The sequence below is a fragment of the Grammomys surdaster genome, unplaced genomic scaffold (assembly GCF_004785775.1).
Source record: "Grammomys surdaster isolate TR1022 unplaced genomic scaffold, NIH_TR_1.0 205, whole genome shotgun sequence".
NCBI classification, from domain to species: domain Eukaryota; kingdom Metazoa; phylum Chordata; class Mammalia; order Rodentia; family Muridae; genus Grammomys; species Grammomys surdaster.
The window spans coordinates 2,049,775-2,074,772 of NW_021604650.1; the positions used below are offsets into that span (position 1 = coordinate 2,049,775).

The window sequence follows — 24,998 nt, forward strand, 5'->3', positions numbered from 1 at the left end:
GAGGGTCTGAGCAGTGGATGGTGTTGCAGTCCTCCAGGGCCTTTTCTGAAGGCCTGGGACCCAGGAGGCTCTGAGCAGTGGATGGTGTCGCAGTCCTCCGGGGCCTGTTCTGAAGGCCTGTTCTACTGGCTCTTGGCCTTGGACAGAAGTCAGGCCCTGGCCAAGTCCCTTACCCTTACTCTTGTTGCTGACCTATTATAAGCAGCTAATTGGTTGTCTGAGCAGTCAAGGACCTATGGCTGCTGATTCACTGACATGTTTGAAGGGTTAGAGAATGTGGCCCAGGGTAGACATGGTACATGCTAATGAGCGACAAAAGGATGAATGAATAGAAAGGTCAGGAATAGCATCAGTGGCCAGAAGAATGAAAAAGTCCAACAGAGGACTGGACACATATACAATGTGGTTTTGAGGTGTAAAGGACAATAAAATGGTGTCAATTGCAAGCAAATGGGTAGAACTAGAAGATCATCATCCTAAAAAAAAGGAAGCTGACCTCAGAAAGATCATTATCACATTTTCTCATGGGTAGAGTCTAAAATTAAAAATATATATACTTCCAATTTTGTAAGATTTATGTGTATGAGTGTTTTCCCTACCTGTTTCTCTCAGGTGTAGCTCGGGAGTAGAGTGTTTGGTTCACATATATGAGGTCCTGGGTTTAACCTGGAGCAACACACATACAGAATTTTTAAAGCATCCAACACATAAATGGTAGCTACTAATCCTCTTGGTTCCATTCACAGAGCCCGTAAGATGACATGTGACACAGAAGAAAGGACTTGGCCCATGTCCAGCACATGGTAGATAAGAAGAAACTGAAGACTTTCTCCTCTCTGCCCGTAATGGTTTGTATCTTCTATAGCAATACTGTGGCCTTCGGTAATATCTGATGATTTTTTTGTAGTTTTTTTTTTCTCTTTTGAGGCAGAGCATCACATATTGTAGGCTGACTTTGGACTAGCTGTTTGGCCAAGTATGGCCTTGACTCGTGCTAATCCTCCTGCCTCCATCATCCGTGTACTAATATTACAAGCATTTGCCTCCACGGTTGGCCCGCCTACTATAGGTTTGCTTGTCTCTCCCCCGCCCCCTATACAAGGTCTCATTGTCTAGCTCTGGCTGCCCTGGAAAGCAGAGATCTGCCTGTCTCTGTCTCTCTCTGCTGGGATTAAAGGCTTGTTTGGTTTGTCAGAACAAGTTGGTGATAAGACTTTGGAAATCATAATGCCTGGAACCTCAAGATCTTGGAGGCTGTGTGTAAGACAGCCAGGTTTATGTGACTGCATCCTGGAAGCTCAGCAAGTCCTATGTTTCCAACGTACACACATCGTTTGAGAGTGAAAGAGATTGTTGAGAATCATTCAGTCCAATCTCGTGTTTCAGGTGAAAAACAGATCAGGAGAACAAGGGACTTGTCCAGCGCCCTGACTCCTATCCAAGGCCAAGAGCCAGTACCCTTCAGGCCTTTAGAACGGCGAGAGGACTGCGACACCATCCACCCACCAGGTGAGTCCCCGGGAAGCATCTCCATTTCAGAGAGGGGCCCAGTCAAGTCACACGGAGCGGTAGCAGCACAGTTCGCGCCCTCATCCTTGGTTTTCATGAATCTTCTCCACATCCTATTACAAACCAAGGGTCTTATGCATGGAGGAACACTGTTCTTGTAGGTGGCTGTGCGGGGGGTGGGGGCGACGGGGGACGGACTACACAGGACTGGGTATGTCAGGGGCGTGACCTAACCAAGCTAGGAACCGGGGTAGGTAGGAGGGACCAAAGGACGAAATGCGTGAGTACGCGTGCGCCGAGACTCTTGGCTCCTATTGGCTCCCTCAGTCGGAGAGGCGGGGCCTCGGATTTGTGCTTCCTCCCGCGGCAGCTTCCGCGGTGCAACGCCGGCGAATCGACCCTCGGTAGGACAGGACCCCGCTGGCGGGCGTAGCGTTGGGTCCAGAACTGGAGGCCTGAGTCGGGTGGCATTCTGGAGTGAGGCAGCGGGCTCTGCGACCCTGCGAGGTGAGAGCGTGGCCACACCCTGCCCGTGTCCCCGCCCTGGACAGGGGCGCGCCCTGGCCATTTCTTGCTAGAGAGACTTGAGACCCTTGTACCTGACGGTCACTGCCCTGACCCAGCCCACCCGATCTGCACTCGGCTGAGGGTCACTCTCTACTTTCAGCCTATATATTTGTTCTCTGTACACAGATTAAGAATTGTAGACAAAGCCCGGGACCCCTTTGCTTCTTGTTTGAGAGCTTCAGAAAACCATCTACTCAAGACTCCCATTAATTGTCTGGCATTCCTATAGCAGATGGAGGGGGCAGAAGGCAACGCGGGGCAGCCCGGCCCTGCGGAGCGGTCCCACCGAAGCAGTGTCTCTTCAGTGGGTGCCAGAGGTAGGTCTCTTCTTTCTTCTTTTCATCTCATCTGTACCCTTTTTGGTTCCAACCCTGGGGACATGACTGGTGTTTGTCTTTTTCAGTAAGTTAATCATGTAGTAAGTAGTAAGATGTGTTTAGGTGTGGCAGACTCATAGAAATCAAAGGACTTAGCTGGGCTTGAGTGACCCTAGCCGCACTCCTGAACCTTCTCTCCTTTGTCTTCGAATGATTCACATGATTGGAAAGTGACACCACTTTCTTTGTCCCATTTCTTTCTTGCAGACAGCTCTTTAAAAGCAGGGATTCTCCACCTCTTCATTTTATTGGGAGGAAATTAGGCCCTAGAGAGGTTGTTCGGGCTCAGACTGCTGGAGCAGACCACGGTCGATCATGAACTTGAGCCTTTGAGGCTGGTTTTTCTACCTGTAAAGTGGGTCTGAACCTCAGTCTCCTGGTCTCTCAAAGTAGCTGCTGAAGCACAAAAGACCAGAATCTAAAAAGCTTCTAAATTGTGCTAACTGTATGCTCTCACCAGCCTCATTGGATTGGTGATGACCTTTTGAAGATGCGTGATTAACTGTTTTTACAGATTTATGAAGGACACAGACTCACTGGAGTCAGGCAAGAAGCAGAAAAGGACTGCAGGTTGAGAATGGGCCTCTGAACTCAGTGCTCCTTGACTGGACTTGTAGTTCAGGGACTTTAAGTCTGGCCAACCTGCCAGGCATCTTCCTTTGGCTCTGGCTTCAAATGGGAATCCAGCTTGTTATAAGGGAACATTTGGCTGTTTGAGTTTTGTTATTTCCTGGACTGCTTAAAGCTATCTGCAGAAGCCACAGCATTGATCCTATAAGTTTTGAAGAGTTCTACTGAAGCTGAGACCTGGAACCTGCTGTAACCCAGGGTGACCTTAGAAATCCTCATTGTCCTCTTAGTCTGAACCAGACAGTCAAGAGGTCACTAGTTGGCCTTGCTCCCAGCCTGATAGGGAACTGTGACCTCAGGATGGGTTGGCCTGTTCTGTTTTACCACCTGAGAAATATTGGAAACAGCAGTATTCGGTACTACAGAGGAGGGGAGGTGGTTTTTTATCACCCTGTGAGCCTTAGGGTGGAATGTAGCTGGTACCTGGGCCAGTTTGTGGGTGGTTTGGGGTCTCAAGAAATCCTTTAGAAGCAGCACTTTTATTTGTTTATTTTTAAAATACTGGGTCTTGCTATGTAGCCCAGGCTGGCCTGGAACTTGAACTTCCCCAGCTTTAGCCTCCTGTGTCCTTGTAGTCTTGGGACTACAGGTGTACGCACCATGAGCCATAAGCATCGCTGTACCCTGGGTCATGATAAGGAGCAGAATGTGGTGGTGATACTGATTGGTGTGGCGGTGGACCTCAGCTGACCCTGCCCAACCTGTATTCCAGCAGCTGATGTACTGGTGTACCTGGCTGATGACACAGTAGTGCCCCTGGCCGTGGAGAACCTGTCCTCGATCAGTGCCCATGAGCTGCACCGTGCAGTCCGTGAAGTCCTGCAGCTCCCAGACATGGCCCTGGAGGCCTTTGCACTCTGGCTTGTGTCCCCTCTGCTGGGTAAGGTCTGGCAGTGAGGGAATGTACTAGGGAGGTGGGGACACTAACTGGACAGAGAGAGGGCTTAGGGACCAGAACCTGTGGCCACTTCCTATCAGGGAAGATGGACCTGGTGTGTCCCAGAGTCCTGAGGAGGTGTTGGGATCATTCGCCCCTGCCTTTTTCTTGTACTGGTGCGATGCTGCTGGCACCCCGACCTTCAGAAGAGCAGAGGGTCCCCTGCTTACAGTATGTGCAATCTGGGCCTCACCTGGAGAGTATAACTTCAGTATTTCCCCATGGCTCAGGTCCATCCTACTGTGTGAAGTCCTGAGATCTGGAGCAGTGGGCCGGTGGTGTCAGGACGGTGTGCTGTTGCTGGCAGTAAAGAAGGGGGAAGATTTAGCTTAGGAAGTGGTCCTGTACGGTAACTCTTTTGCTTAGGTGTGGAGCTGCAGGGAGAAGAGGAGCATGGGTTTTGTGTAGAGGCCTCCACCCTACCTGGGGGTCTAGCACTATGACCACACACTTCCTGCCCCTGTAGGCTGGGGTCCCACCGTGAAATGGGAATGAAGACAGGGTTTTATAGACTCTTGGGCCAGTGAATAAAGTCCTTCATTATGGTCCCTGAGTCTGTTGATATGGAAGTAAGGAGGCAGAAGGAGGCTTGGTGTCATCATTTGGGGAAATAAATCAGTTCTGGCACTGAGAGTGTTTTCTGAGCCTAAATTTTCCTTAGAGTGCTAGCAAAATGGCTCAGTGGGTAAAGGTGCTTGCCCATAAGCCTTGTGACCCTAGTTTGATTCCTGGAACCTATATGGTGGAAGGGAAAAAACAGTTCCTACAAATAATACTCTTGACTTAGACATTCGTGATCACACATGCATACATAATAATAATGATTAGTTTAAGTTGAACATATACTAAAGTAGACTTTTTTTAAATTTCCTTTGAGGATCAGGAGATAGCACATTAGGAGAGTAGTTGCCTAGCCTGTGCAAAGCCCAGGGGTCAGTCCCCAGTGTTGAAAATGACAGCTAGGCAGTGGTGGTGCACCTTTTTTTAAAGCTTCGGCTCAGCCGGGCGGTGGTGGCGCATGCCTTTAATCCCAGCACTTGGGAGGCAGAGGCAGGTGGATTTCTGAGTTCGAGGCCAGCCTGGTCTACAGAGTGAGTTCCCAGACAGCCAGGACTACACAGAGAAACCCTGTCTTGAAAAACAAAAAAAAAAACAAAAACAAAAAAAAGCTTCAGCTCATCAGTAGTTATTATTATTTTTAAATACTCATATATTTATTTTATGTATGTGAGTACACTGTAGCTGTCTTCAGATACATCAGAAGAGGGTATCAGATCTCATTACAGATGGATGTAAGCCACCATGTGGTTGCTGGGAATTGAACTCAGGACCTCTGGAAGAGCAGTCAGTGCTCTTAACTGCTGAGCCATCTCTCCAGCCCCAGTGGTGCACACTTAATCCCATCACTCGGGAGGCAGAGGGAGGTGGAGGGCAGGCAAATCTCTGGGTTCAAGGTTGGCTTGCTCTACAGAGTGAGTCACAGGATGACCAAGGGCTCCACAGAGAGACCCTGTCTTAAAAAAAAAAAAAAAAAAAAAAGGAAACAACAAAAATGTGACCATTCCCTTTGCCGTGGAGGAAGGGGGCACACTTGGTCTCAATAATTTGATCAAGACAGCCTGGGTCAGGCCCCGGGGGTGGGGGTGGAATGTCTGCTTGAGACCCCTAAGGTTTCTGCCTCTGTCCTATGGGAGGAGCTCCAGCCCCCATCATTGTTTCATCCCCTTCCCTCCTCCCTCCCCCTGCCCCCTTCACTTCCTGTGCAGTTGTTGTTCCCAGGCTCACGCCCACACTTTTCCTGCTGGCCCAGCCCCTCCTTTGCCCTCTGAGCCTCTGGTCAGGGCTGTGGGCCTCCTGACTGTGTAGAAAGCTGGGATAGTGGCCCTGATGGCCACTGCTCTGCCACAGGAGGCTCCCAGTGCTGCTGCTGGGCGGCCCGGCCCGCCCCTCCTCCACCTCATCCTCCCACTCCCTCACATTCCGCAGCCTGCCAGTGGCTACAACTGAATGCTTTGCCTGTGTGGCCGGCCCAGCCAGGAGAGTGCCTGAGGCTGCAGTACACCCAACACCCATGTTCTTCCCAGGCTAGGGTGGGAACTGAAAGGCTACTTCAGATCCTGGGACACACACTGACTAAGCAGAGCCCTGGCTTGGCCTCCCAGCTGTGAGTGCCTGTGAAGCAGGGGCTGTCATGCTTCAGTTTGATGGTTGGCCTTCACCCCGTCCTCTGCATGGAACGGGCTTCATGAGCTGTTGGCCTTACTTGGATGATGGTACCTAGGGAAGAAGTTGCCACCCAGAAGTCTGAGGCTGGTGCTGGGATAGCCCTGTTCTGATGGCAGGATCTCTGGGACTTGGGAATGAAGGCAGGAGGAACACACGCCTGTCTGCAGGCCTACTGTCCCACACTGTGAGTGCTAGGACAGGCTGGGAGTCAGACCATCGGATCCTCTGACAGGGTGACAGCATATGTACTGAAGAGAGGTTTGGGAACCTAAGCTCTGGACCTATGTAGCCACTAATTTATGTGTAGTCCTGAGAAGCTACCATCCCTTGTGGGCCTCAGGTGAAGTGAGTGATGATGTCACCCCATGGCCTCGTCTCGTGAGCCTGTGGATGGGGGCAATGGGGAGGTGACGGAAATGACGGTTGTGGACAGAAGTAAGACAAAGGGCTGATGTGGAGATTGGATGGAGGTGATGAGGCAAGAAGGCCGCCTGCAGACGGAGGCTGCTGTCTGCTCAAGATCAGGGTCCAGAAGGAAGGTCCGAGAGTCATCGGCCTCTGGATGGCAGGACAGAGTGCCCTGCCACTAGCTGGGAAGGGGACAGCTAGAGGGAGGATATTTGTGTCAGAAGACTGGCAAGCACGTAGTAGTATCCTCACCACACGTCTCCCTGCATCCCTCTGTGAGCTCAACAGCACCTCAGCTCTCAGGTGGCCCTTCACCTACTGCATAGGGCCCAGGGGTACAAGTGAATCACATACCATGACTCAGGATTGATGACCTAACCACCTTAGCCTGGTTCTCTCCAGAATAGAATGGAGGTCAGGCTTATTCCAGGGTGAAGACACTTGAACCCTTTGGAGTGGCCCTGGGCCTGCTCAGTGATGGCTGGTCATGGCCGTCCTCTTTGTTGGTGGACAGTATAATAGGTGGCTAGGTACCCCTGGCCTGGTCAGCAGCTTCATGGTCATCCTCTCTCGCCCCGCAGAGGTACAGTTGAAACCTAAGCACCAGCCCTACAAACTGGGCCGCCAGTGGCCAGAGCTACTGCTGCGCTTCACCGATGCTTCGGATGATGATGTAGCCATGGGTCAGTGTTGATGGGGCAGGGGCATCCGAAGGGAGCCGTGGGGAGGCTGGGCTGGGAGGGGCTGGGATCAGACATACACTGTGTGCTTACTGTCTGGTCAGCAACCCCCATTCAGGAGGGCTCTCTCCATGGAGAAGAGTGAGGTTGGGAGCTGGGGTGTGGGCTTTGCAGGGTAGAGCAGGGTAGGGCTGGCTTAAGCTAGGGGACCAGAAAATGACTCTAGCCCCTCTCTCTAGATGAGCCTTCCCTTCAGTTCCGAAGGAATGTGTTTTTCCCAAAGCGCCGAGAGCTGCAGGTAAGGCAGAGCCTAGGTAGTGCACTGGGCTCCTGCATGCCAGTGCCCAGTCCCCCTGACTTCCAGACACCTAGACAGCCTCTGAGCTGTCGCCTTCACGCCTTATGGTCTGCAGATCCACGATGAGGAGGTCTTGAGGCTGCTCTATGAGGAAGCCAAGGGCAATGTGCTGACCGCTCGGTACCCTTGTGACTTGGAGGACTGTGAGGTGCTGGGTGCCCTCGTGTGCCGTGTGCAGCTTGGGCCCTACCAGCCTGGCCAGCCTGCTGCCTGCACTCTGAGGTAAGGACAGTGAGACTTGAGGTAGGCACCCAGTAGGAAAGTTGCTGTGCAGGACTCTACCTACAAGTGAGTCTAGGGCCTGCCAGGTGGACAGTCCTCAAATCAGGCCTCTGATGCACGCATGCTCACTGGGTGGCCTTAGTGAGTTCTCCACTTCTCTGAGTTTCCTTTTCCTTCATCACAGTGGATACACACATGAAGTGATGTCTAAGAGGGGTCCTCAGCACAAGGGTCCACAGACACACATGGGTGGAACCACAACTCTAGCCAAAGTCTGGGAACAGCCAGGAACTGACCATGTGCCAACCCCCCAGTAACCACAGACAGCTCAGCTCAACTCCAAACCCCAAGAATGCCTGTTCCCCAGGCACTTACCAAGCCCTGCTGGCTGCTGCTGGCCCATCTAGAAAGATGAGAGTTGGAGAGCAGAGGTGGCACACACTCTTAATCCCAGCACTTGTGGTTAGGTTAGGAGATGGAGGCAGGTGGATCTCTGTGAGTTCAAGGCCAGCCTGGTCTACAGAGTAAGTCCTAGAACAGCCAGGGCTACACAGAGAAACCCTGCCTTGAAGAAAGAAAAGATGAATGTTAAGTCTGCTGTAATAGCAAACCAGGTTGGGCTCTGCCTCCGTAGGTGTGACCCTGGGGTTTAGTAAGAATTCCAGGGGCCAGATGTGATTCACACGTGTAATCCCAGCACTTGGGAGACAGACAATTGCCATGAGTTCCAAACCAGCCTGGGCTAATTGTGAGCCAGGTGTGGTGGCTTATACTCACAATGGGGAGTTCAAGGTCATGTTTAACTACTAGAGTGAGTTTGAGGCCAGCCTGGACTACGTGAAACCCTGTCATAAACAAAACTTAGGATAGATTCAGGTGTAAACCTGCACTGCAACCTGTTTCTAACCTGAGCTCCTTGTTTCCCCAACCCTGCAGGTAGTGGGAAAGTCAGCAAAGTGGTTTATGGGGTCAGAGACCTGGTGCTGATGACGGTGTTTGGAACCTGGCAGGGACTGCCCTGGGTTAAAGTCCCCTGAAGGCTTCTAGCTGGTGGCCATGGCCATGGTATCCTGGACCTCAGGATGGCATGTCTGTTTTTCTTGGGCCTGACAAGCTCATTTGCACGGGAAGTTCCTTTGCTCACTCATGTGACATGCAAGGCAAGATGGTCAGGGTGCCCTGGACTGAGCTCAGCTGTGTCCCAGACCCTGTTCTCCTTCTTGTCATTCAGCCCTTGTCTTGTTGGCCAGCACAAGGTCAGACATGTTAGCCCTTGTGGCCGGGTGGCTGCAGCAGCTGTCTGTTGCAGAGGAGAGGCCCCTCTTACCTTACACAGCTAGAGGCCCCAGGCTTACCCACGTGGCACATACCTTAGTCCCAGAGAATGGAAGTCCAGTGGGTCGGCCACTGATGGTCTGTGGCTTGGTCTTGAGGGACACCACTGTGAGTCTGCACACACCCAGAGCTGCGACAGGCTTTTCTGTGACAAGTGGAAACTGCTGTCAAACACAGGACCTGAGTAGAGTGGGACACAGATGGGGAACGGGCACAGCTGCCCTGAGAACGGAGGGCGGCCAGGCCTCTGGAGATCCCTCCTGCACCCAGTGACTCAGGCTAACAATTTCCTTCCTTTTGCCTTCACTTCCCTTTCTGCCCCTCCCAGCAGCCTGGGTGTTTAGGCTCCAAATGCCCTAGCAGGATTCCTCTCTGGAAAAGATGACTCCATGAAGGTTTACCAAGTTAACCTGAAGCCAAGGGCCATGTTGGGGTCTCTTTGTCTATGCCCCTGGGACTTGTGGTCCTGTTGTAGACAGGGTCTGGTTATAGACTTTGAGGCCTCAGACTCAGACTCCAGATCTAGTCTGTTGGAGTGGTTGGTTCTCTGCCAACAGAAGCCCAGTGGCCTGAGGTAGAAAGTGGTCATGTTTTAGCTGAGAGCTGCCCTGTTCTCTGAGTGAATGGGCCTTTTCCCACTCAAAAATGGTGTGATACTCTGTGTTAGCTACTTTTTTTTAAGTTTTTTTTTTAATATTTTATATATATTGTTGTCCTGCCTGCCTGTATGTCTGTATGGGGGTGTCAGATCCCCTGGAACTAGAATTACAGACAGTTATGAGCAGGCATGTGAGTGCTGAGTATTGAACCTGGGTCCTCTGGAAGAACAGCCAGTGTATTTAACCGCTGAGCCATCTCTCCAGCCCCACCAGTCCTGGCTACTTTTCTGTCTACTTGACACAAGCTATCATCATCTGAGAGGAGGGAACCTCAATAGAGGAAATGCTTCCATATGGTCAGGCTGCAGGCAAGTCTATAGAGTGGACCTGGGACCAAGCTGTGAGCCTCTGAGCCTCCAACTCTAGCTGTGTAAGGAGGATGCCCTGAATTCCATGATCTACTTGGTATTCAGTCATCATTCCCTTGCTGAGTAGAACACGGAGAGCATGTCTTAGTTGGGGTACTGTTGCTATGATGAGACAACATGACCAGGCAGCCCAGGGAGGAGTGTTCATTATTGTGGCTTACACGTCCTCAGTTATCTCCACCGAGGGAAGCCAAGGACTCAAACCAGGTGGGAACCTGGAGGCAGGAGCTGATGCAGAGGCCATGGAGGGGTGCTGCTTGCTGACTTGCTCCCCATGGCTTGCTCAGCCTGCTTTCTTATAGAACCCAGGACAACCAGCCCAGGCCTGGCTCCACCCACAGTGGGCTGGGCCCTCCCACGTCAGTCACTAAGAGAATGCACTACAAGTTTAACTGTAGTTGCATCTTCTGGAGATATTGTCTCAGTTGAGGGTCCCTCCTCTTGGGTGATTCCAGCTTGTGACATGTTGACATAAAACTAGCCCGAATATAGTATCATACCTATTCATGTTATTTTGGATGAAGAAAGTTGCATTCATTTAGAAAGCTCAATTGTCCAGCCTCAGAACATGGATGTTGCTCTGATACCTGCTCCAGCTAGGCTGTTCCCTGGCCTTTTTCTGGCTTCTCATCCTGACCTGAGCACATCCCAAGTCCCTCTGCCCACCGCTGGTCCTGAGTGTCAGTCAGATCTCGTTTGATGGGAAAGGGATTCTCCGTAGTGCCTGGCATGTACCATAAGACTGTGTCTTCTTCCCTCTTGGGTGAAGATTGGTCCTGATGACATTCTGTCTGCCCTCTGACAGCTTGGAGCATTCTCTCTCTCTCTCTCTCTCTCTCTCTCTCTCTCTCTCTCTCTCACACACACACACACACACACACACACACACACACACACAGAGCACAGCAGTGCACCTTGGTGCAGTCAAGCCTTGAAGGTCCCTAAGGCCTGCCAGCTGCCAATCCTTGCCTACCCTATGAGCATCGTACTCACACCCCGAAGACTGCAATACCCCGGGGTGGGGGGCACCACTACCCATTTTCCTTCCCCTTCAGAGAGAAGTTGGACTCCTTTCTCCCTGCCCACCTCTGCAAGCGAGGCCACGGCCTCTTTGCTGCCTTCCGGAGCCGTGGGGCCAAGACTGGGCCAGGTGAGCAAGGCCTGCTGAATGCCTACCGCCAGGTAAAGGAAATGACAGGTGGTGACAGTGAGCGAGAGACCACCTTGGGCTCCCATTATCGCGCGTACCTCCTCAAGTGCCATGAGCTGCCCTTCTACGGGTAAGTGATGCATCTTGGAAGCTCCTGCCCCCTCCCTCAACACCCTGCAGACTGCTCCCGACCCCCGCATGTGGCACCCTGAATCCCTGTGCTCCAGCGGCACTGTCCTTCTCTTAAAGAGCTGGCTTGGCCTTAGTCCCCAGAGGAATACCTGTTCCCATCTCTGACTAGGATGCCTTCGTCCATCCTCTCTTCCTACTGGCTACAGCCACTCACTGGCCTGGCTCTTGCTCACACACATGGTGTGTAACACATAGTTCTCTCTTGATGGCTATGCCCCACACACTGAAGGAGCTTCTCTTTGAATGGGAAATCAGAGGTAGAGAACCACTGTAAACAGCAGCCAGGAGAGCAGAGGTGGTGGGAACAGCAGCCTAGACATGGAATTCCCAAACTCAGAGCCTGTTGTGTTGACCAGTCTTCATTTGCTGGGACAGGCTGCAATGGAGTGGGTTTGTTACAGTGGGAACTTGGCTTGCATGTGGCAGCTGAAAGACGCCCATTGATGAATGCCAGTTCCACACACTGGGCTCCTGGTCTGGGGCTAAAAAAATGATTGGTGACTTGTTTGAAATCTAGAGCCCTGCGAAATGGCCAGGGAGATGAGGAAGGGGGGTGAGTAGAGAAGAACGGGAGGTGGGGGGGTGGGCACCTTCCAGGCAGGAGCGTCTCTCCAGGCCAGCGCCATGTGCTCCAGTCCTTCATCTTGAAGGTCATGTTCATTGTGCTCTATTGAGCCCAGGTTTGTGCTGTGGGTTGGCCTCAGCCTGCTGGAGGTGAGAGAGGAGGTTAGTATGAGAGAGAAGAAGGTTAGAAACAGCGAGTGTGCCTGGCCTTTATGCAGTTTTACTGGACAATGGAGGAGGAGTTGTGAGCCTAGCAGGAACAAAGGACTTGCTGTTTTTTATAATGGATGCAATGACATCGTGTGTGTGTGTGTGTGTGTGTGTGTGTGTGTGTGTGTGTGTGTGTGTACATGTGTACGTGTGTACGTGTATACACATGTGCACACTCCATGTTACTGGGCACTCGAGGAGTGAGTAAAAAGTTGATAGAAGTGGCGGGTCTTATGACAGACAGTTTCAGTTTCCTCATCACCTGAACCTCAGAGCTGAGGAGAGGTGTAGAATTTTCCAGGAGGCGTATACTCGCCTCTAGTCCTCTCCTGTACAGAGAGAGCTGGCTTTGACTTGGGCTGTGACTTAGGCATGGGTAAGCCTCAGAGTAAGTGAAGTCATGGCCTGCCGTAAGGGAGACAGTAGCTGAGTGTCTTGCCACCCTTAAATCACCTCACTTTCCCCTTTTAGTGTTAGCCCAGAAGCCACTATCCTAGAGGCAGCTGTCACTTTCTGAATGCCCCAGCAGGTCCCTGCTGCTAAAGGACTTCTGCTGTGGACAGTGCTGAAGGCTCGACCTTACCTCTTCCTGAGGCCTCAGGTTCCCTCATGCAGCTTGCTCTGCTCTCGTCCTTGGGTTTGTGATTTCCTCTGCCCATAATGCCCATCCTGTACTGTTACCTGGGTCCTTCCACCCGCTCAGTCTAGTGCTACATGGCCAATCAGGTGTTACCACCCCCAGCTCCCCATATTACTTCCTGTTTCTGCCTCTGCCCCCCAATCCTCAGGGCAGGTTTTTTTCTATTTACCCGTCAGTCACCCAAACAGCTTAAGCTTCTTGGGTATCCAGAGCAGACTTCCCTTGTGTGCTAGGTGCTGGAGGGAGCAGCTGACACTAGTCCCCTTTCCAGGTGTGCCTTCTTCCATGGTGAAGTTGACAAGCCAGCCCAGGGCTTCTTGCATCGGGGTGGGCGCAAACCAGTGACTGTGGCCATCAGTCTGGAGGGTGTGCATGTCATTGACAACAGGGAGAAGGTACCACTTGATTGAGTTCTACAGGGTGGGACTGAATTGTCTGTGGTGGGGTAGAAGGAAGTGGCGTCTTGTCCATGCCTTCCTGGTTCCCCTGGGACTGTGGGCATCCTAGGAACAGCATTGAGTAGACATTGGAGACTCTGGCCTTTCTCATGTCCCTGAAGTCTGCTCAAGTACTCTGGAACCTTCTTTTTTTTTTTTTTTTTTTTTTTTTGGTTTTTCGAGACAGGGTTTCTCTGTGTAGCCCTGGCTGTCCTGGAACTCACTCTGTAGACCAGGCTGGCCTCGAACTCAGAAATCCGCCTGCCTCTGCCTCCCAAGTACTAGGATTAAAGGTGTGTGCCACCACTGCCTGGCACTCTGGAACCTTCTTTGAGCCTGTTCTGGATCTGTTTTCCTGAGCCATGCACTCGGCTGAGGCAGAGGGGGTGGCAGCTGGGATTCTGACTGAGTGGGTAGTGTCTGCCAGCACCTTACTGCTCTTCTCGGCCAGTGATAAGAGACTGGCTGACCGTTTTTCCATAGAGACCCCTGCTGGGAGCTCCCTGTGCTGGCCAAGACCTGCTTATCACTGTATTTGGTGGCCGTCTTACTATGTCTGGCTGGTGTCTGGCTCACCATGTAGGCTGTGGTGTCAACAGCCCTCCCTGTGCAGCAGGTGCCTGCACCCAGTGGCCGATTCCCTGACCCTCAGGGGCCTTACTGTTGAAGAGTCCAGTTCCTGGCCTCATGTACGAAGCAATGCAGACTTAACATTGAGGTCTGGTAGAATTCATGCCTGCCTTGTGCACATAAGGCTCTCTGTTCAGTTCTCAATGCTACAAAACAAACGAGAACAATATCTTCTATTCCCAGCAGAGGGAGGCAGAGGCAGACAGATCTCTGTGAGCCTGAGGCTAGCCAAGACTGCATAGTGAGACCCTCTCTCAGAAAGGAAAACAGTCAGTATGGAGAGGAAAGCACCCTGGGTACGCGCCTCCTTCAGGTGGAACCTGATGGGGCCCAGTGGGAAGGAGAGGCCTCAGCTCTGTTCTTTGTCTCCCTCTGGCCAGTATGTGCTGCTGGGTCTGCGCTTTCAGGAGCTGTCCTGGGATCACACTTCTCCTGAGGAGGAAGAGCCTGTCCTGTGGCTGGAGTTTGATGGTGACAGTGAGGGCACGCCTGTCAACAAGCTCCTGAGGATCTACTCCAAGCAGGTAGTGGTGTGGTCACACACACACACGTGGTCACACACACGTGGGATGAGAGGCCAGTTCCAGGTCTCCAGTGCCCGCAAAGGAGGTTGCAGTGCCGCCCAGGGCCTGGGGATAGGGTGTCTGCCTGCAGCTGGCCTTTGTCACCCTGGTGAGCTCTGCGGGACTCCGGGGTCATACACCAGGGTGGTGTCCCTTGAGAGCCTGTCCATGCTGTCTGCAGCTGTGCCAGCCCTATTGCAAAGCGCCTGAGAGGACCGCTGAGGAGCCGGGCCAGAAGGAAGGAGGCAGGGAGGGCCTGTGTTGCTTAGATCTGTTCTTTTTGCCCACCATCCATCCATCCTCTCCTCTTCCTCCTCCATGTCAGAGCCACACTCTGCTCTGAGGCTCTCTGGGGACTGTTCTTGCCCCCCCTCCCCTTCTTTGGGCACATAGACAAATTCCAGGGACTCCTTTGAAAACATATGTCTTCACCCTCTGGTCTTCAAAAACATTGAATACTTGGCTCCCCGCTAACCCGCAGATGGAAGCACAGTTGTACTTAGCCCCTGTGTGGCAGCTGCTTTTCAGATTAGTCTATGTGCATTCTGTCTTACTGTTAATTATTGTTTTATTATTATTTGTTTATTTCTGCTGCTGGGGATCAAACCCAAGGCAAATGTTCTGTCAGCTGGTCGAGAGCAGAGCTCAAATACCCACTGAAGAGCATATGGGAGGTGTTCCTTGCTGGGCGGTGGTGGCGCACGCCTTTAATCCCAGCACTTGGGAGGCAAAGACAGGCGAATTTCTGAGTTCGAGGCCAGCCTAGTCTACAGAGTGAGTTCCAGGACAGCTAGGGCTGCACAGAGAAACTCTATCTCAAAAAAACAGAAAAAGAACAAAAAAGAAAAAAAAAGAATAGAGAGCTGTTCCCACTTTGTCTTTTGCCAGTAAGCTGTAATGAGCATTTGTGCACAGGGTTTTATGTCAGTATAGACCCTCAGTGTTTTACCTGTATATGTGTCTGAAAGGGAGTCGGATCCCATAGAACTGGAGTTACAGACAGTTGTGAGCTGCCATGTTACTTCTGGGAAGTGAACCCGGATCTTCTGGAAGAGCAGACAGTGCTCCTGGCGGTAGAGCCAATGTCTCCAGCCCCTGACCCTCTTTTTTTAAGTCATACTAAAAAACTCAGGGGCTTTAATTAGATTTAGATTGCTGGAATGTGCAGTGAACATAGGATCCGATTTATTAGAAACAGCCAGCCTGTTTTCTAAAGCGCCACATGGCTTCCAGTTCCTGTTTCTGTAGTTGCTCCCCACTGTGGTGAGCACTGGGCATTGTCAACTATTACTTGTTTGCTGTTGTAATAGCTTAGTGACGAGATGGGGCAATGCAGGTTTAATATGCACTTCTCTAGAGACTAGTGATGTTTTCTTTCCACACTGGTTAACTCTGTCCACAGATCTTCAACTGTGTAGTGTCAGGTCAGCTCAGATCTGCCCCCCACTGCCCCCACCCGTGTGACCCGTGTGTGTGTATGTCTGTGTCTGTGTCTCTGCTGTGTCTCTGTGTGTGTCTGTGTCTGTCTGTGTTTTGTTTTATTTTGAGACAGATCTTACTATGTAACCCTGAGTGGCCTGGAACCAGTACACACCTTGATGGCCTAGAGCTCACAGAGACACAGGGACCCACTTGCCTCTACTGGCAGTGCACCATGGCCAGCTTTGCGCCCTTTGTAGTTGTTGGTAGTGGTGGGTTGATTTTATCACAGATGGCAAGAATTGATTCTACCTTCCATACTCAAGGTCCCGCAGTAGATATTATAAGCGGATATTTCCGCTCGGTGTATACCCTGGCCTTTCGTTTTCTTTCTTTTCTTGTTTTGTTTTAATTTATTTACTTTTGAGACAGCATTTCTCTGGTTATCCTGAAACTTACTCCGAAGACCAGGCTGGCCTCAAACTCAGAGATGGGCGTCCCTTTGCCTCCCAAAAGTTAGGATTGCAGGCATGAGCCACCACGCCCTTTGCGTGGTGCTGAGGAGTGAGTCCTGGACTTTGTGCATATTAGGCAAGCATTTTGAATTGAGCCACATTTCCATCCCTGTTTTTGTTTTGTTTTTTGTTTTGTTGTTGTTTTCAAGACAAGGTTTCTTTGTGTAGCCCTGGCTGTCCTGGAATTCTCTCTGTTAGACCAGGTTGGCCTCAAACTCAGAGATCTGCCTGCCTCCCAGGGGCTGGGTTTAAAGGTGTATTCTATCACTGCCAGGCTTCTGGTTTGTTTTTAAGACAAATTCTCAATATGTAGCCCTGGAACTTAGTATGTAGGCCAAGTTGGCCTTAGAGTCAGCCTCCCAAATGCTAGGATTACTGGTGTGTGCTGTGCCGCCCAAGTTCATTCGTTAGACACAAAGTGTGATTGATACACAAGGTCAAGATTCATTTAACGTTTATGGATAGCCAGTTGTTCCATTGCCTGCTGTTGGAAACTGTCCTTCCTCAGTGGGATTGTTCTTGTAAAGTCACTGTGTATATGTGAGGTTTAATTTTTGTTCATTTTTAAGATCTGTGTGTATGTAGTACGTATGCAAGGGCTCTTGGAGGCCAGCTAGAGTTACAGGAAGTTGTGGGTGCTGGAAACAGAACTTGAGTCCTCTGGAAATGCAGCAAAAGCTCTTAACCACTGAACCATCTCTCCCTGTGTGGGTTTTTGTTGTTTTCTGGATTCACTCACTGGTCTGAGCCATTGGTCTGTGTGTACCATTCACTGTTAGTCACAGTGGATTTGGTTCCTAAGCTCCATAGAAGTTCACTATCCTTTACTTGAATGAAATGCTTGTGGCTAGGCACAGTGGTTTGCACTATAGACCCAGGCAGGAGGCTCCTGTCAGTCTAGAAATTCAAGCAGCCTTGGCAACACAGCCAGACTACATCCCAAGAGAGGAAGACAGGGAGAGAAGAAAAGAAACGGCTAGGGAGACGATGGCTCATGGGTAAAACTGCTTCCTGCACAAGACTGACCTGATTCTGGATCCCTGGATCCCACATAAAAAGCCAGATGTAACATACATCTCTAATTCCCCACTCCCGAGGTGAGACACGGGAGGTGCAGACAAGAGAATCACCCAGAAACTCGTGGATCAGCTGGCAAGGGGTACTTGGCAAAGCTAAGGAAACGAGATACTTGATCTCAAGAGAGGTGGAAGGGAAGAGAGGGAGGCGTCTGCCCTCCATGGTCACTAGACACACACACACACACACACACACACACACACACGCATCTATATACACGCATCTACATACACGCATCTACATACATACACACTACATACATAGGTACACCCAGACATTGACTACAGGCACACATACACATGCACACACACATGCAAATTTGTTTTTTAAAAATGTAAAAGTTAAAGTGGCTGGAGAAACAACTGGCAGTTAAGACTTAGAGAGGACTTGGGTTTGTTTGTAAACACCACCACCCCACCCCACCCTGCGTGCCCCATCATGGCTCAATACTGCTTTCAGCTCCAGTTCTCGGGAACTGAACACTCTTCTGACCTTCATGTTCATCAGATACATGCACGCACGCGCACACACATACTACATATATACTCGTAGGAAAAATACTCATATATATAAAATGAAAACAACTCAAAAAAGAAGAAGAATGTGTCAGATTTTGGAGGTTCTTGGTCTTTGAGTGTCTACATATGCTTTTATCAGTTGGGCGTTCCTTATGTGAAGTTTTGAACTACTTAACAAGCCGTTTGAAGCCAGGTGCCAGACACCTGAAGTCCAGCACTGTGGAAACTAAGGAAGGAAGGAAGAGAGGGAGGGAGGGAAGGAAGAAGTCAATGGATGTGGTCCTCAGGCATGCCACAGCCTGCAGTTCTGCAGGTTCCTGGGTTCTTCAGAGTTTTCTGTGAGCTGGTTATGTTGTCTGTGGATGGTGACAGCCTGGTTCCTCATCCCGATCTGTGTGGTCACCATGCTATTGCCCCTTGTGCTTGCAGACAAGTGTCTCTGGCCTTCCCCTGACCTGAGGGAAAACATAGTCCCCCTCAGCAGTGTGGGTTTAGTTACTTGAGTGCTTCCTGGATGCCTTGGGCAGGTCAGGGAGATCCTTTCCATCCCACTGGCAGGTTCGAGACAGTGGCTGTTGGTGGGAGTCAGGAGGGGGTGTGTTGAATGGTAATGTCTGCACTTTTGTTCAGGTTAGGATGAGATATGGAGGCCTAAAGTGTAGGGGGTTGCCTACTCTCCTTTTCCTCCCCAGGCTAGGCTAGGCTGCTGTCAAGGCTGCAGGCAACACTGGACAGGCAGTGGAGGCTAGACCATTGTCTATGATGTCATCCCCAGGCTTCTGATCTGTAAACACACAGGGGTCTAATATGTCCAGCCCCCTTTGCAGGGCCACACAAACAGTAGGGCCACACACACAGTAGGTGCTCAGTAACTGTGTTCTCCACAAGGATGCCTGGTCTGTAACTTGAGCAGAGCCAGGCTGCTGTCATGGGTCCTAGCTGTCCCACCATGTGTTTGGCCACTTGTGCTTCCAGGTGTTTTGTCACTTCGCCTTTTGTGTTTCCAGATCCATGGGGTGTCACTCACGTTAGAAGAACTGCTCAGAGGGAGCCACCCTGGCCAGTGACCTCACTCTTTTCCTTAGGCCATAGCTTCTGGCAGCCAGCACAGCCAGTCACCTTGTCTGTGGCAGCCCAGTCCACAGCCTTCTAAGCTGCCTCTGACTAGAACTCCCTCCTTTCTAGACCTCACCTCTTCAGGTGGACACCTTCCCTGCCCTCTGGGCCCAGAGAGCTCCCTCCTCTCTGCTCTGCCTCCTACTCTCCCCCCATCCCCACCCCACCCCCAGGAAGCAAAGGCTTTAGAACTGTGTGTCTCATTGTTGCCCTCAACAGTCGCTCCTCCCTCCCTAGGCTGAGCTGATGAGCAGCCTCATTGAGTACTGCATTGAGCTGAGCCAGGCCGCTGAGCCGACACTCCCCCAGGAGAGCGCATCCGTCCTGCATGAAGCTCCCAGCCCCTCTCCACCTCCCACTCAGCGCCCTAAGCTGCGAAGGCAGGGTAGTGTGGTGTGTAGCCGGATTCAGCATCTCTCCACCATTGACTATGTGGAAGATGGTAAGCCGCTGGTGGTGTGTGATACCATACACACAGTGTGTACACAGCACACTAATTCACACATATGCCAAAGGGACTCCAAAGGGTGGGAAAAAGAAGAGCTGGGGACTTGACTCTCAGGGACATTTCCTATCTGTCACTTCTTTTTCTGCAGTGACAAACTTGTCCACTGTAGCATCTTTTAGAATGTGGAAATACGATGGAGACTTCTTTTGGAGGGGGGTGTTCAGAGATAGGATCTTATTTGTGTAGCCCTGGCTATCTTAGACCATACTGGCCTCAAATTCATAGAGATCCATCTGCATCTGCCTCCTGAGTGCTGGAATTAAAGGTGTGCACCACTACCACCCAGCGAGGTCATCTTTTTGGATTTATTTATTTTATGTATATGAGTACACTGTAGCTCTCTTTAGACACACACCAGAAGAAGAAGGCATCAGATCCCATTACAGATGGTTGTGAGCCACCATGCGGTTGCTGGGATTTGAACTCAGGACCTGGAAGAGCAGTGAATGCTCTTAACTGCTGAGCCATCCCTGGAGCCCAAGAGGCCCTGTCTTAGAAAGTAAAACAAAACAAAAACCTTAAATGTAATGGGAATTGAACCTAGAGCTTCAGCAGTCGTAAGCGAGTACTGTGCCACTGCTACATCCCTAGTAGCCCTTGTTTCTGAGCAGTGAACACAGCTGTATTAGGGAAAACTGAGAGAGCTTCCAAACGTGGGACGGAGAGGAGCACCTCGTCCAGTGTGTTTGATTACAGCGGTGAGTTTATACACCTAGACTTAGTCCAAGATGTAAAGAGGTTTGGGGGTAGGGGGTGACTGGTGAGATGGCTCAGCAGTAAGGGGACTTGCCATCAAGGCCCAAGACCTGAGCTCCATCGCCCAGGGCCAGTGGTGTAAGGAGAGTAAACTCCACATGGCTGTCCTCTGACCTCCACACCTGCCAGTGGTGTGCAAACCCCTTTTCCCCAACACACACACACACAAGATAATCAGTTTTTTGTTTATATTTTGAGACAAGGTTTCCTTGTTTCCCTGTGTAGCTCTAAGTTCTCTGTATAGACCAGGCTGGCCTTGAACTTGAAGAGATCCACCTGCCCCGAAAGTGGTGGGGTTTCAGGCATTTGCCACCTTCCCCTCGGGATGGTGTTTTTCTAGGTATTCCCTCTCCAACCTAGACTGACTTAATGCCTGATGTGTAGCTGGTGATGACTTTGAACTCTTGATCCTTCTGCCTCTACCTCAAGTGCTGAGATCACAGATCAGTGCCACCAGAGCCAGCTGAAGCCATTTTCATACTCAGGTGTGGTGGCATCTGCCCATAATCCCAGAGCTGTAGATATCTTGAACTGGGGATGTGGAGTTTGCCCTTGCTCCAGTGAGTATATGGGCAACACGAACTGGACTTAGTGAGTTTTTTTTTCTCCTTTCCCTTCTTTATTGGGGGGAGGGAAGGGGTGGGGGGACTTGGGAGGAATGGGAAGCAAGTGTGATCAGGATATATTATATGAAATTCCCAAATAATTAATAAGAATATTATATTGGGGAGAAAAAGAAATAAAAATGACCTAAATTTTGTACATAATTTAAAAATTCTATTATATATATGCATATTTGCCTTTATATACACACACACTTACCACCTCTGTGCCTAGTGCCTACAGAGGCCAGAAGAGGGAGTCAGATCTCCCCAAAACAGGAATTATAGATGGTTTTGAGCTTTCATGTGGGTTCTGGGAGCTGAACTTGTGTCCCCTGCAGGAACAGGTGACGTGGACTGAGCTCTCCAGCTCCTGAGATGTAAAGCCAGCTGTGATAGACACAACTGTTAGCCTTGTACTGGGAGGTAAAGGCAAGAACAGCTCCTGAGATGTAAAACCACCTGTGATAGACACAGCCGTTAGCCTTCTACTGGGAGGTAAAGGCAAGAACAGCTCCTGAGATGTAAAGCCAGCTATGGTAGACACAGCCGTTAGCCTTGTACTGGGAGGTAAAGGCAAGAAGATCAGAAGTCCAAAGCCACCTTGGGCTAAAAATAGTAAGTTAGTTCTATGCTAACCAGCCTGTGTAGGCTGTTTATTGAAAAGAAAAAATATATGTATATATTTTTGAGACAGGGTTTCTCTGTGTAACCCTTAATGTCCTAAAACTTACTCTGTAAATTAGAGAAATAAATAAATGATAAATAAAATTCAAAGCTGGGCATCATGTCACGTGCCTTTAGCCCTGACACACAGGAGGCAGAGGCCAACCTGGAATACATACTGAATACCAGGCCAGATAAGGTGTTATACAGGACCCTGTCTTTAAATATCTGCGCACGCCTACACACACACACACACACACACAACACACACACCTGGTTCTCTGAGTGTGTATATAGGTTCTAGTTCAGCTTCTGAGACAGGAAATCACATCTGTATTTTGTTCTTTTGAGACACACACACACACACACCCCCCTGATTCTCTGAGTGTGTATATAGGTTCTATTTCAGCTTCTGAGACAGGACTCATCAACAAAATACATCTGTATTTTGTTCTTTTGAGACAGGACTGCTCTGGAACTTGCTGTGTAGACCAGGCTGGCCTAGAACTTTTAGAGAACTGCCTGCCTCTGCTGCTCTGCTGGGATGAACGCATGCACCACCATGCCTGGCTCAGAGGACATTAAATCTTCCCTTCTCCGCCTCCAAGGCATTATTATGAGTCATTCTTTCTTTTCTTCTCTTTTTTTGGTGGTTTAATATTTAAATTTAGTTATTTTAAGTCTGTACATGTTTGTCTGCATACCACTTGTGTTTCTAGTGACTACTGGGGTTAGATGGTTGTGAGCCTCCATGTCAGTTCTGGGAACTGAACTCAGGACCTCTGGAAGAGCAGCCAGAGCTTTAACCGCTGAACCATCTCTCCAGCCCCAACGTTCACGTCTTTTTTTATTCTAGTACATTACCCAGTCTGCACTGTAGCTCAGGCCGACCTGGAACTTGACATTATCCTCTTGCCTTAGAAACACCTGGCCTACACGGTGTGTTGCTTTCGATCCATTGGTTGGTCTGAGTATTTAAAGGGCACTGGACAGTGTTCTATAAGAGGCCTGTTGGTAGAATTGGATGTTTTTCCTCGTGAGTTGATGAGTCTAGGGACGTGCGAACCAGCAGAGCAAGGTACTCCCTCACTGTCATAATTTCCCCCGACTGTAGCCACGCTCTCCATCTTTTGTTTGGCTTCCCATCATCACCTATACCTGTCTTAGTGATAGTCACCCAGCAGAGCCAGTCTGGAGTCCTCTGCGGCCTCTGATAAGATAGGCGAGGATGACCATGGGGTCCCTGTCCTGCCACTGATGATAGAGTCAGGGATGGACAGACTCAGTGATGACAGCTCTGATAGGAAAGCACAGTTGATGCAGACTCCTGCAGAAGCTGTTCCAGTGGGAGCAGAGCCCAGCATCCTGGGGTGTAGGCCACCCACCGAGTGTCTCTTCTCAGCATCTCTGTCACCCTCACAGGCAAGGGGATCAAGCGGGTAAAACCAAAGCGAACCACCTCCTTCTTCAGCCGACAGCTCTCCTCCAGCCAGGGAAGCTACACAGTGGTGCAGCCCACTGACGACAGCCTGGAGCAGAGCTGAGGGAAGCCACAGCTGGCAGCAGGAGGACATCGGGTGCCCTAGACATGACCAGTCACAGTCCTAGGCAGGACCAGGCCATTCTAGTCTCAGAGGCTGTGGGCCTGGGCAGGGTGCTGTGCGGAATCTGCTGCAGTTTCATCGTGGAAAAGTGACATCCAAGCCTTCCCTGAGCCCTTTCTGTGGCCTGCCTCTTCCCTCAAGTCCAGGCCCAACAGCTGACTGAGACCCAGCTACCCCTCCTGCTCTTCCCCAAGTGGACTGTGTCTTCTCTCTGGAGGAACTGCTGGCTGTTCCGATGGCAGGTGATTGAAATCAGAGCCCAGGACCTGCAAGTTCAGTGTTTGCCTTTGGTCATGGGCCCTTGGTGACCTTATCTTGCATTCCTTCTGCTGACATTCCACCATGCTGGCCAACCAGGCTGCCACGTTTTCCCCTAAGTTATGTTGGAACTGGAGGGTGCCTCTGCAGGCTAACCCTAAGTTGACGACTTGATGGCTGTCTTCTCGTTGGCCTTTACTGATGTCTCTGTGCTGAATGGTGGCTCTTCTAGGAACCAGATCCAGACTGCACACAAGAAAAGCCCGTACATGTCCCTGGGCTGGAGTGGCTGTCCTATACTGGCCAGTTGCCTTGTTTTCCTGTGATCTGGGTCTCAGGGTTAGGTTTTGCCTTGTTTCCTCTGAGCTGATAAAGCCTGGGACCTGACAACTCAGAGTTGCACTGCACTGTGGGATTCCCTGAGGCTAGTAGCCACAGTGGCTCAAGCCACCTCTCTTAAGGATATTGTCAAGGAGCCAGTCCCCAGCTCTGCACCCCTGAAAGGAGCTAGTCCAGGGAGGAGTGCTGTCCAGGCCCTTAAGCCTTCAGTACTCCCTGGGAACCCCCACAGGGCCCCAGAGACATAGCTTAGCTTTGTTGTCTTCTCGGTGGAAAGCCACAGAAATGCAAACCCTCACATTTTGGTAAGGGAAGCAGTTTGCTCAGTGAGCTCCAGAAGTCTCAGCAGCAGAGAAAACGAAAAGACTGACATCAGCTATTGCACTGTCTGTAAAATGATGTCACCTGCCGCTTGTAGTTAACCTTTCTGGAGTCATGTGTTCCCTGAGCTACCAGCCCACTCATGGAGACCTTCTGATCATCTTGACTGACTGCTGTTGATGGCTTCAGATCATTACCTGAGGGGCCCAGACGTGTGTGCATGGGTACACAAACTCTGCATTTCCACTTGAGCCTTTGAGTTTTTTAATTACCACGTGTGCCTTAACTTTAGGACAGAGCACTGTTTTACTAGATGTCTTTCCTATCATTGGACTTAATAAAATCATCACCTGGCACGATTTGGAATGGGTCTAGTATGGAATAGCCAGGGTATGGAAACCAAGTGTCCTGTGTGCCCATGGTATAGCCTCAGGACTTCACCCCCGTAAAATCTCATCTGGTAGCTCCAAGGGACCCTTCTCAAGGTCTCCATAGGAACCTGCGGTCTGGGGAGACTTGGGCTCGCTTGTGTCTAGGAGGAGCTCTGCGACCCTCTGCCACCCCGTGGCTACCTAGGTCCTCCTGGCTAAGATGCTCTTTCCCACAGGTCCTGTGGAAGCACCTAGTTTGGAGGACA

At 50.7% G+C, this 24,998-nt stretch overlaps 1 protein-coding gene across 3 annotated transcripts; it reads left to right on the plus strand.

The window, feature by feature from the left end:
- The first annotated feature begins 1,885 nt into the window (after positions 1–1,885).
- Positions 1,886–24,720, plus strand: Frmd8 (FERM domain containing 8). 3 transcript variants are annotated; one of them, XM_028770971.1, is made up of 11 exons: positions 1,886–2,016; positions 2,203–2,393; positions 3,796–3,963; positions 7,236–7,337; positions 7,574–7,632; positions 7,748–7,914; positions 11,332–11,556; positions 13,304–13,427; positions 14,480–14,623; positions 19,545–19,749; positions 23,262–24,720. In XM_028770971.1, the coding sequence occupies exons 2-11, from the start codon at positions 2,309–2,311 to the stop codon at positions 23,381–23,383; spliced, it is 1,401 nt and encodes a 466-aa protein (XP_028626804.1). In that variant the 5' UTR covers positions 1,886–2,016; positions 2,203–2,308; the 3' UTR covers positions 23,384–24,720. The 3 variants fall into 3 exon arrangements, with proteins under 3 accessions (XP_028626804.1, XP_028626806.1, XP_028626805.1); XM_028770973.1 differs by having other exon boundaries at positions 3,799–3,963; XM_028770972.1 differs by having other exon boundaries at positions 2,306–2,393.
- Positions 24,721–24,998: the final 278 nt, after the last annotated feature.

Bases quoted from the DNA above. Each gene is read 5' to 3' on its own strand.
- Frmd8 (XM_028770971.1), top strand. From the start codon at position 2,309: ATGGAGGGGGCAGAAGGCAACGCGGGGCAGCCCGGCCCTGCGGAGCGG. The intron at 3,964-7,235 runs GTAAGGTCTGGC...CTCGCCCCGCAG, and splicing joins GCTTGTGTCCCCTCTGCTGG to AGGTACAGTTGAAACCTAAG. The intron at 19,750-23,261 runs GTAAGCCGCTGG...TCACCCTCACAG, and splicing joins CATTGACTATGTGGAAGATG to GCAAGGGGATCAAGCGGGTA.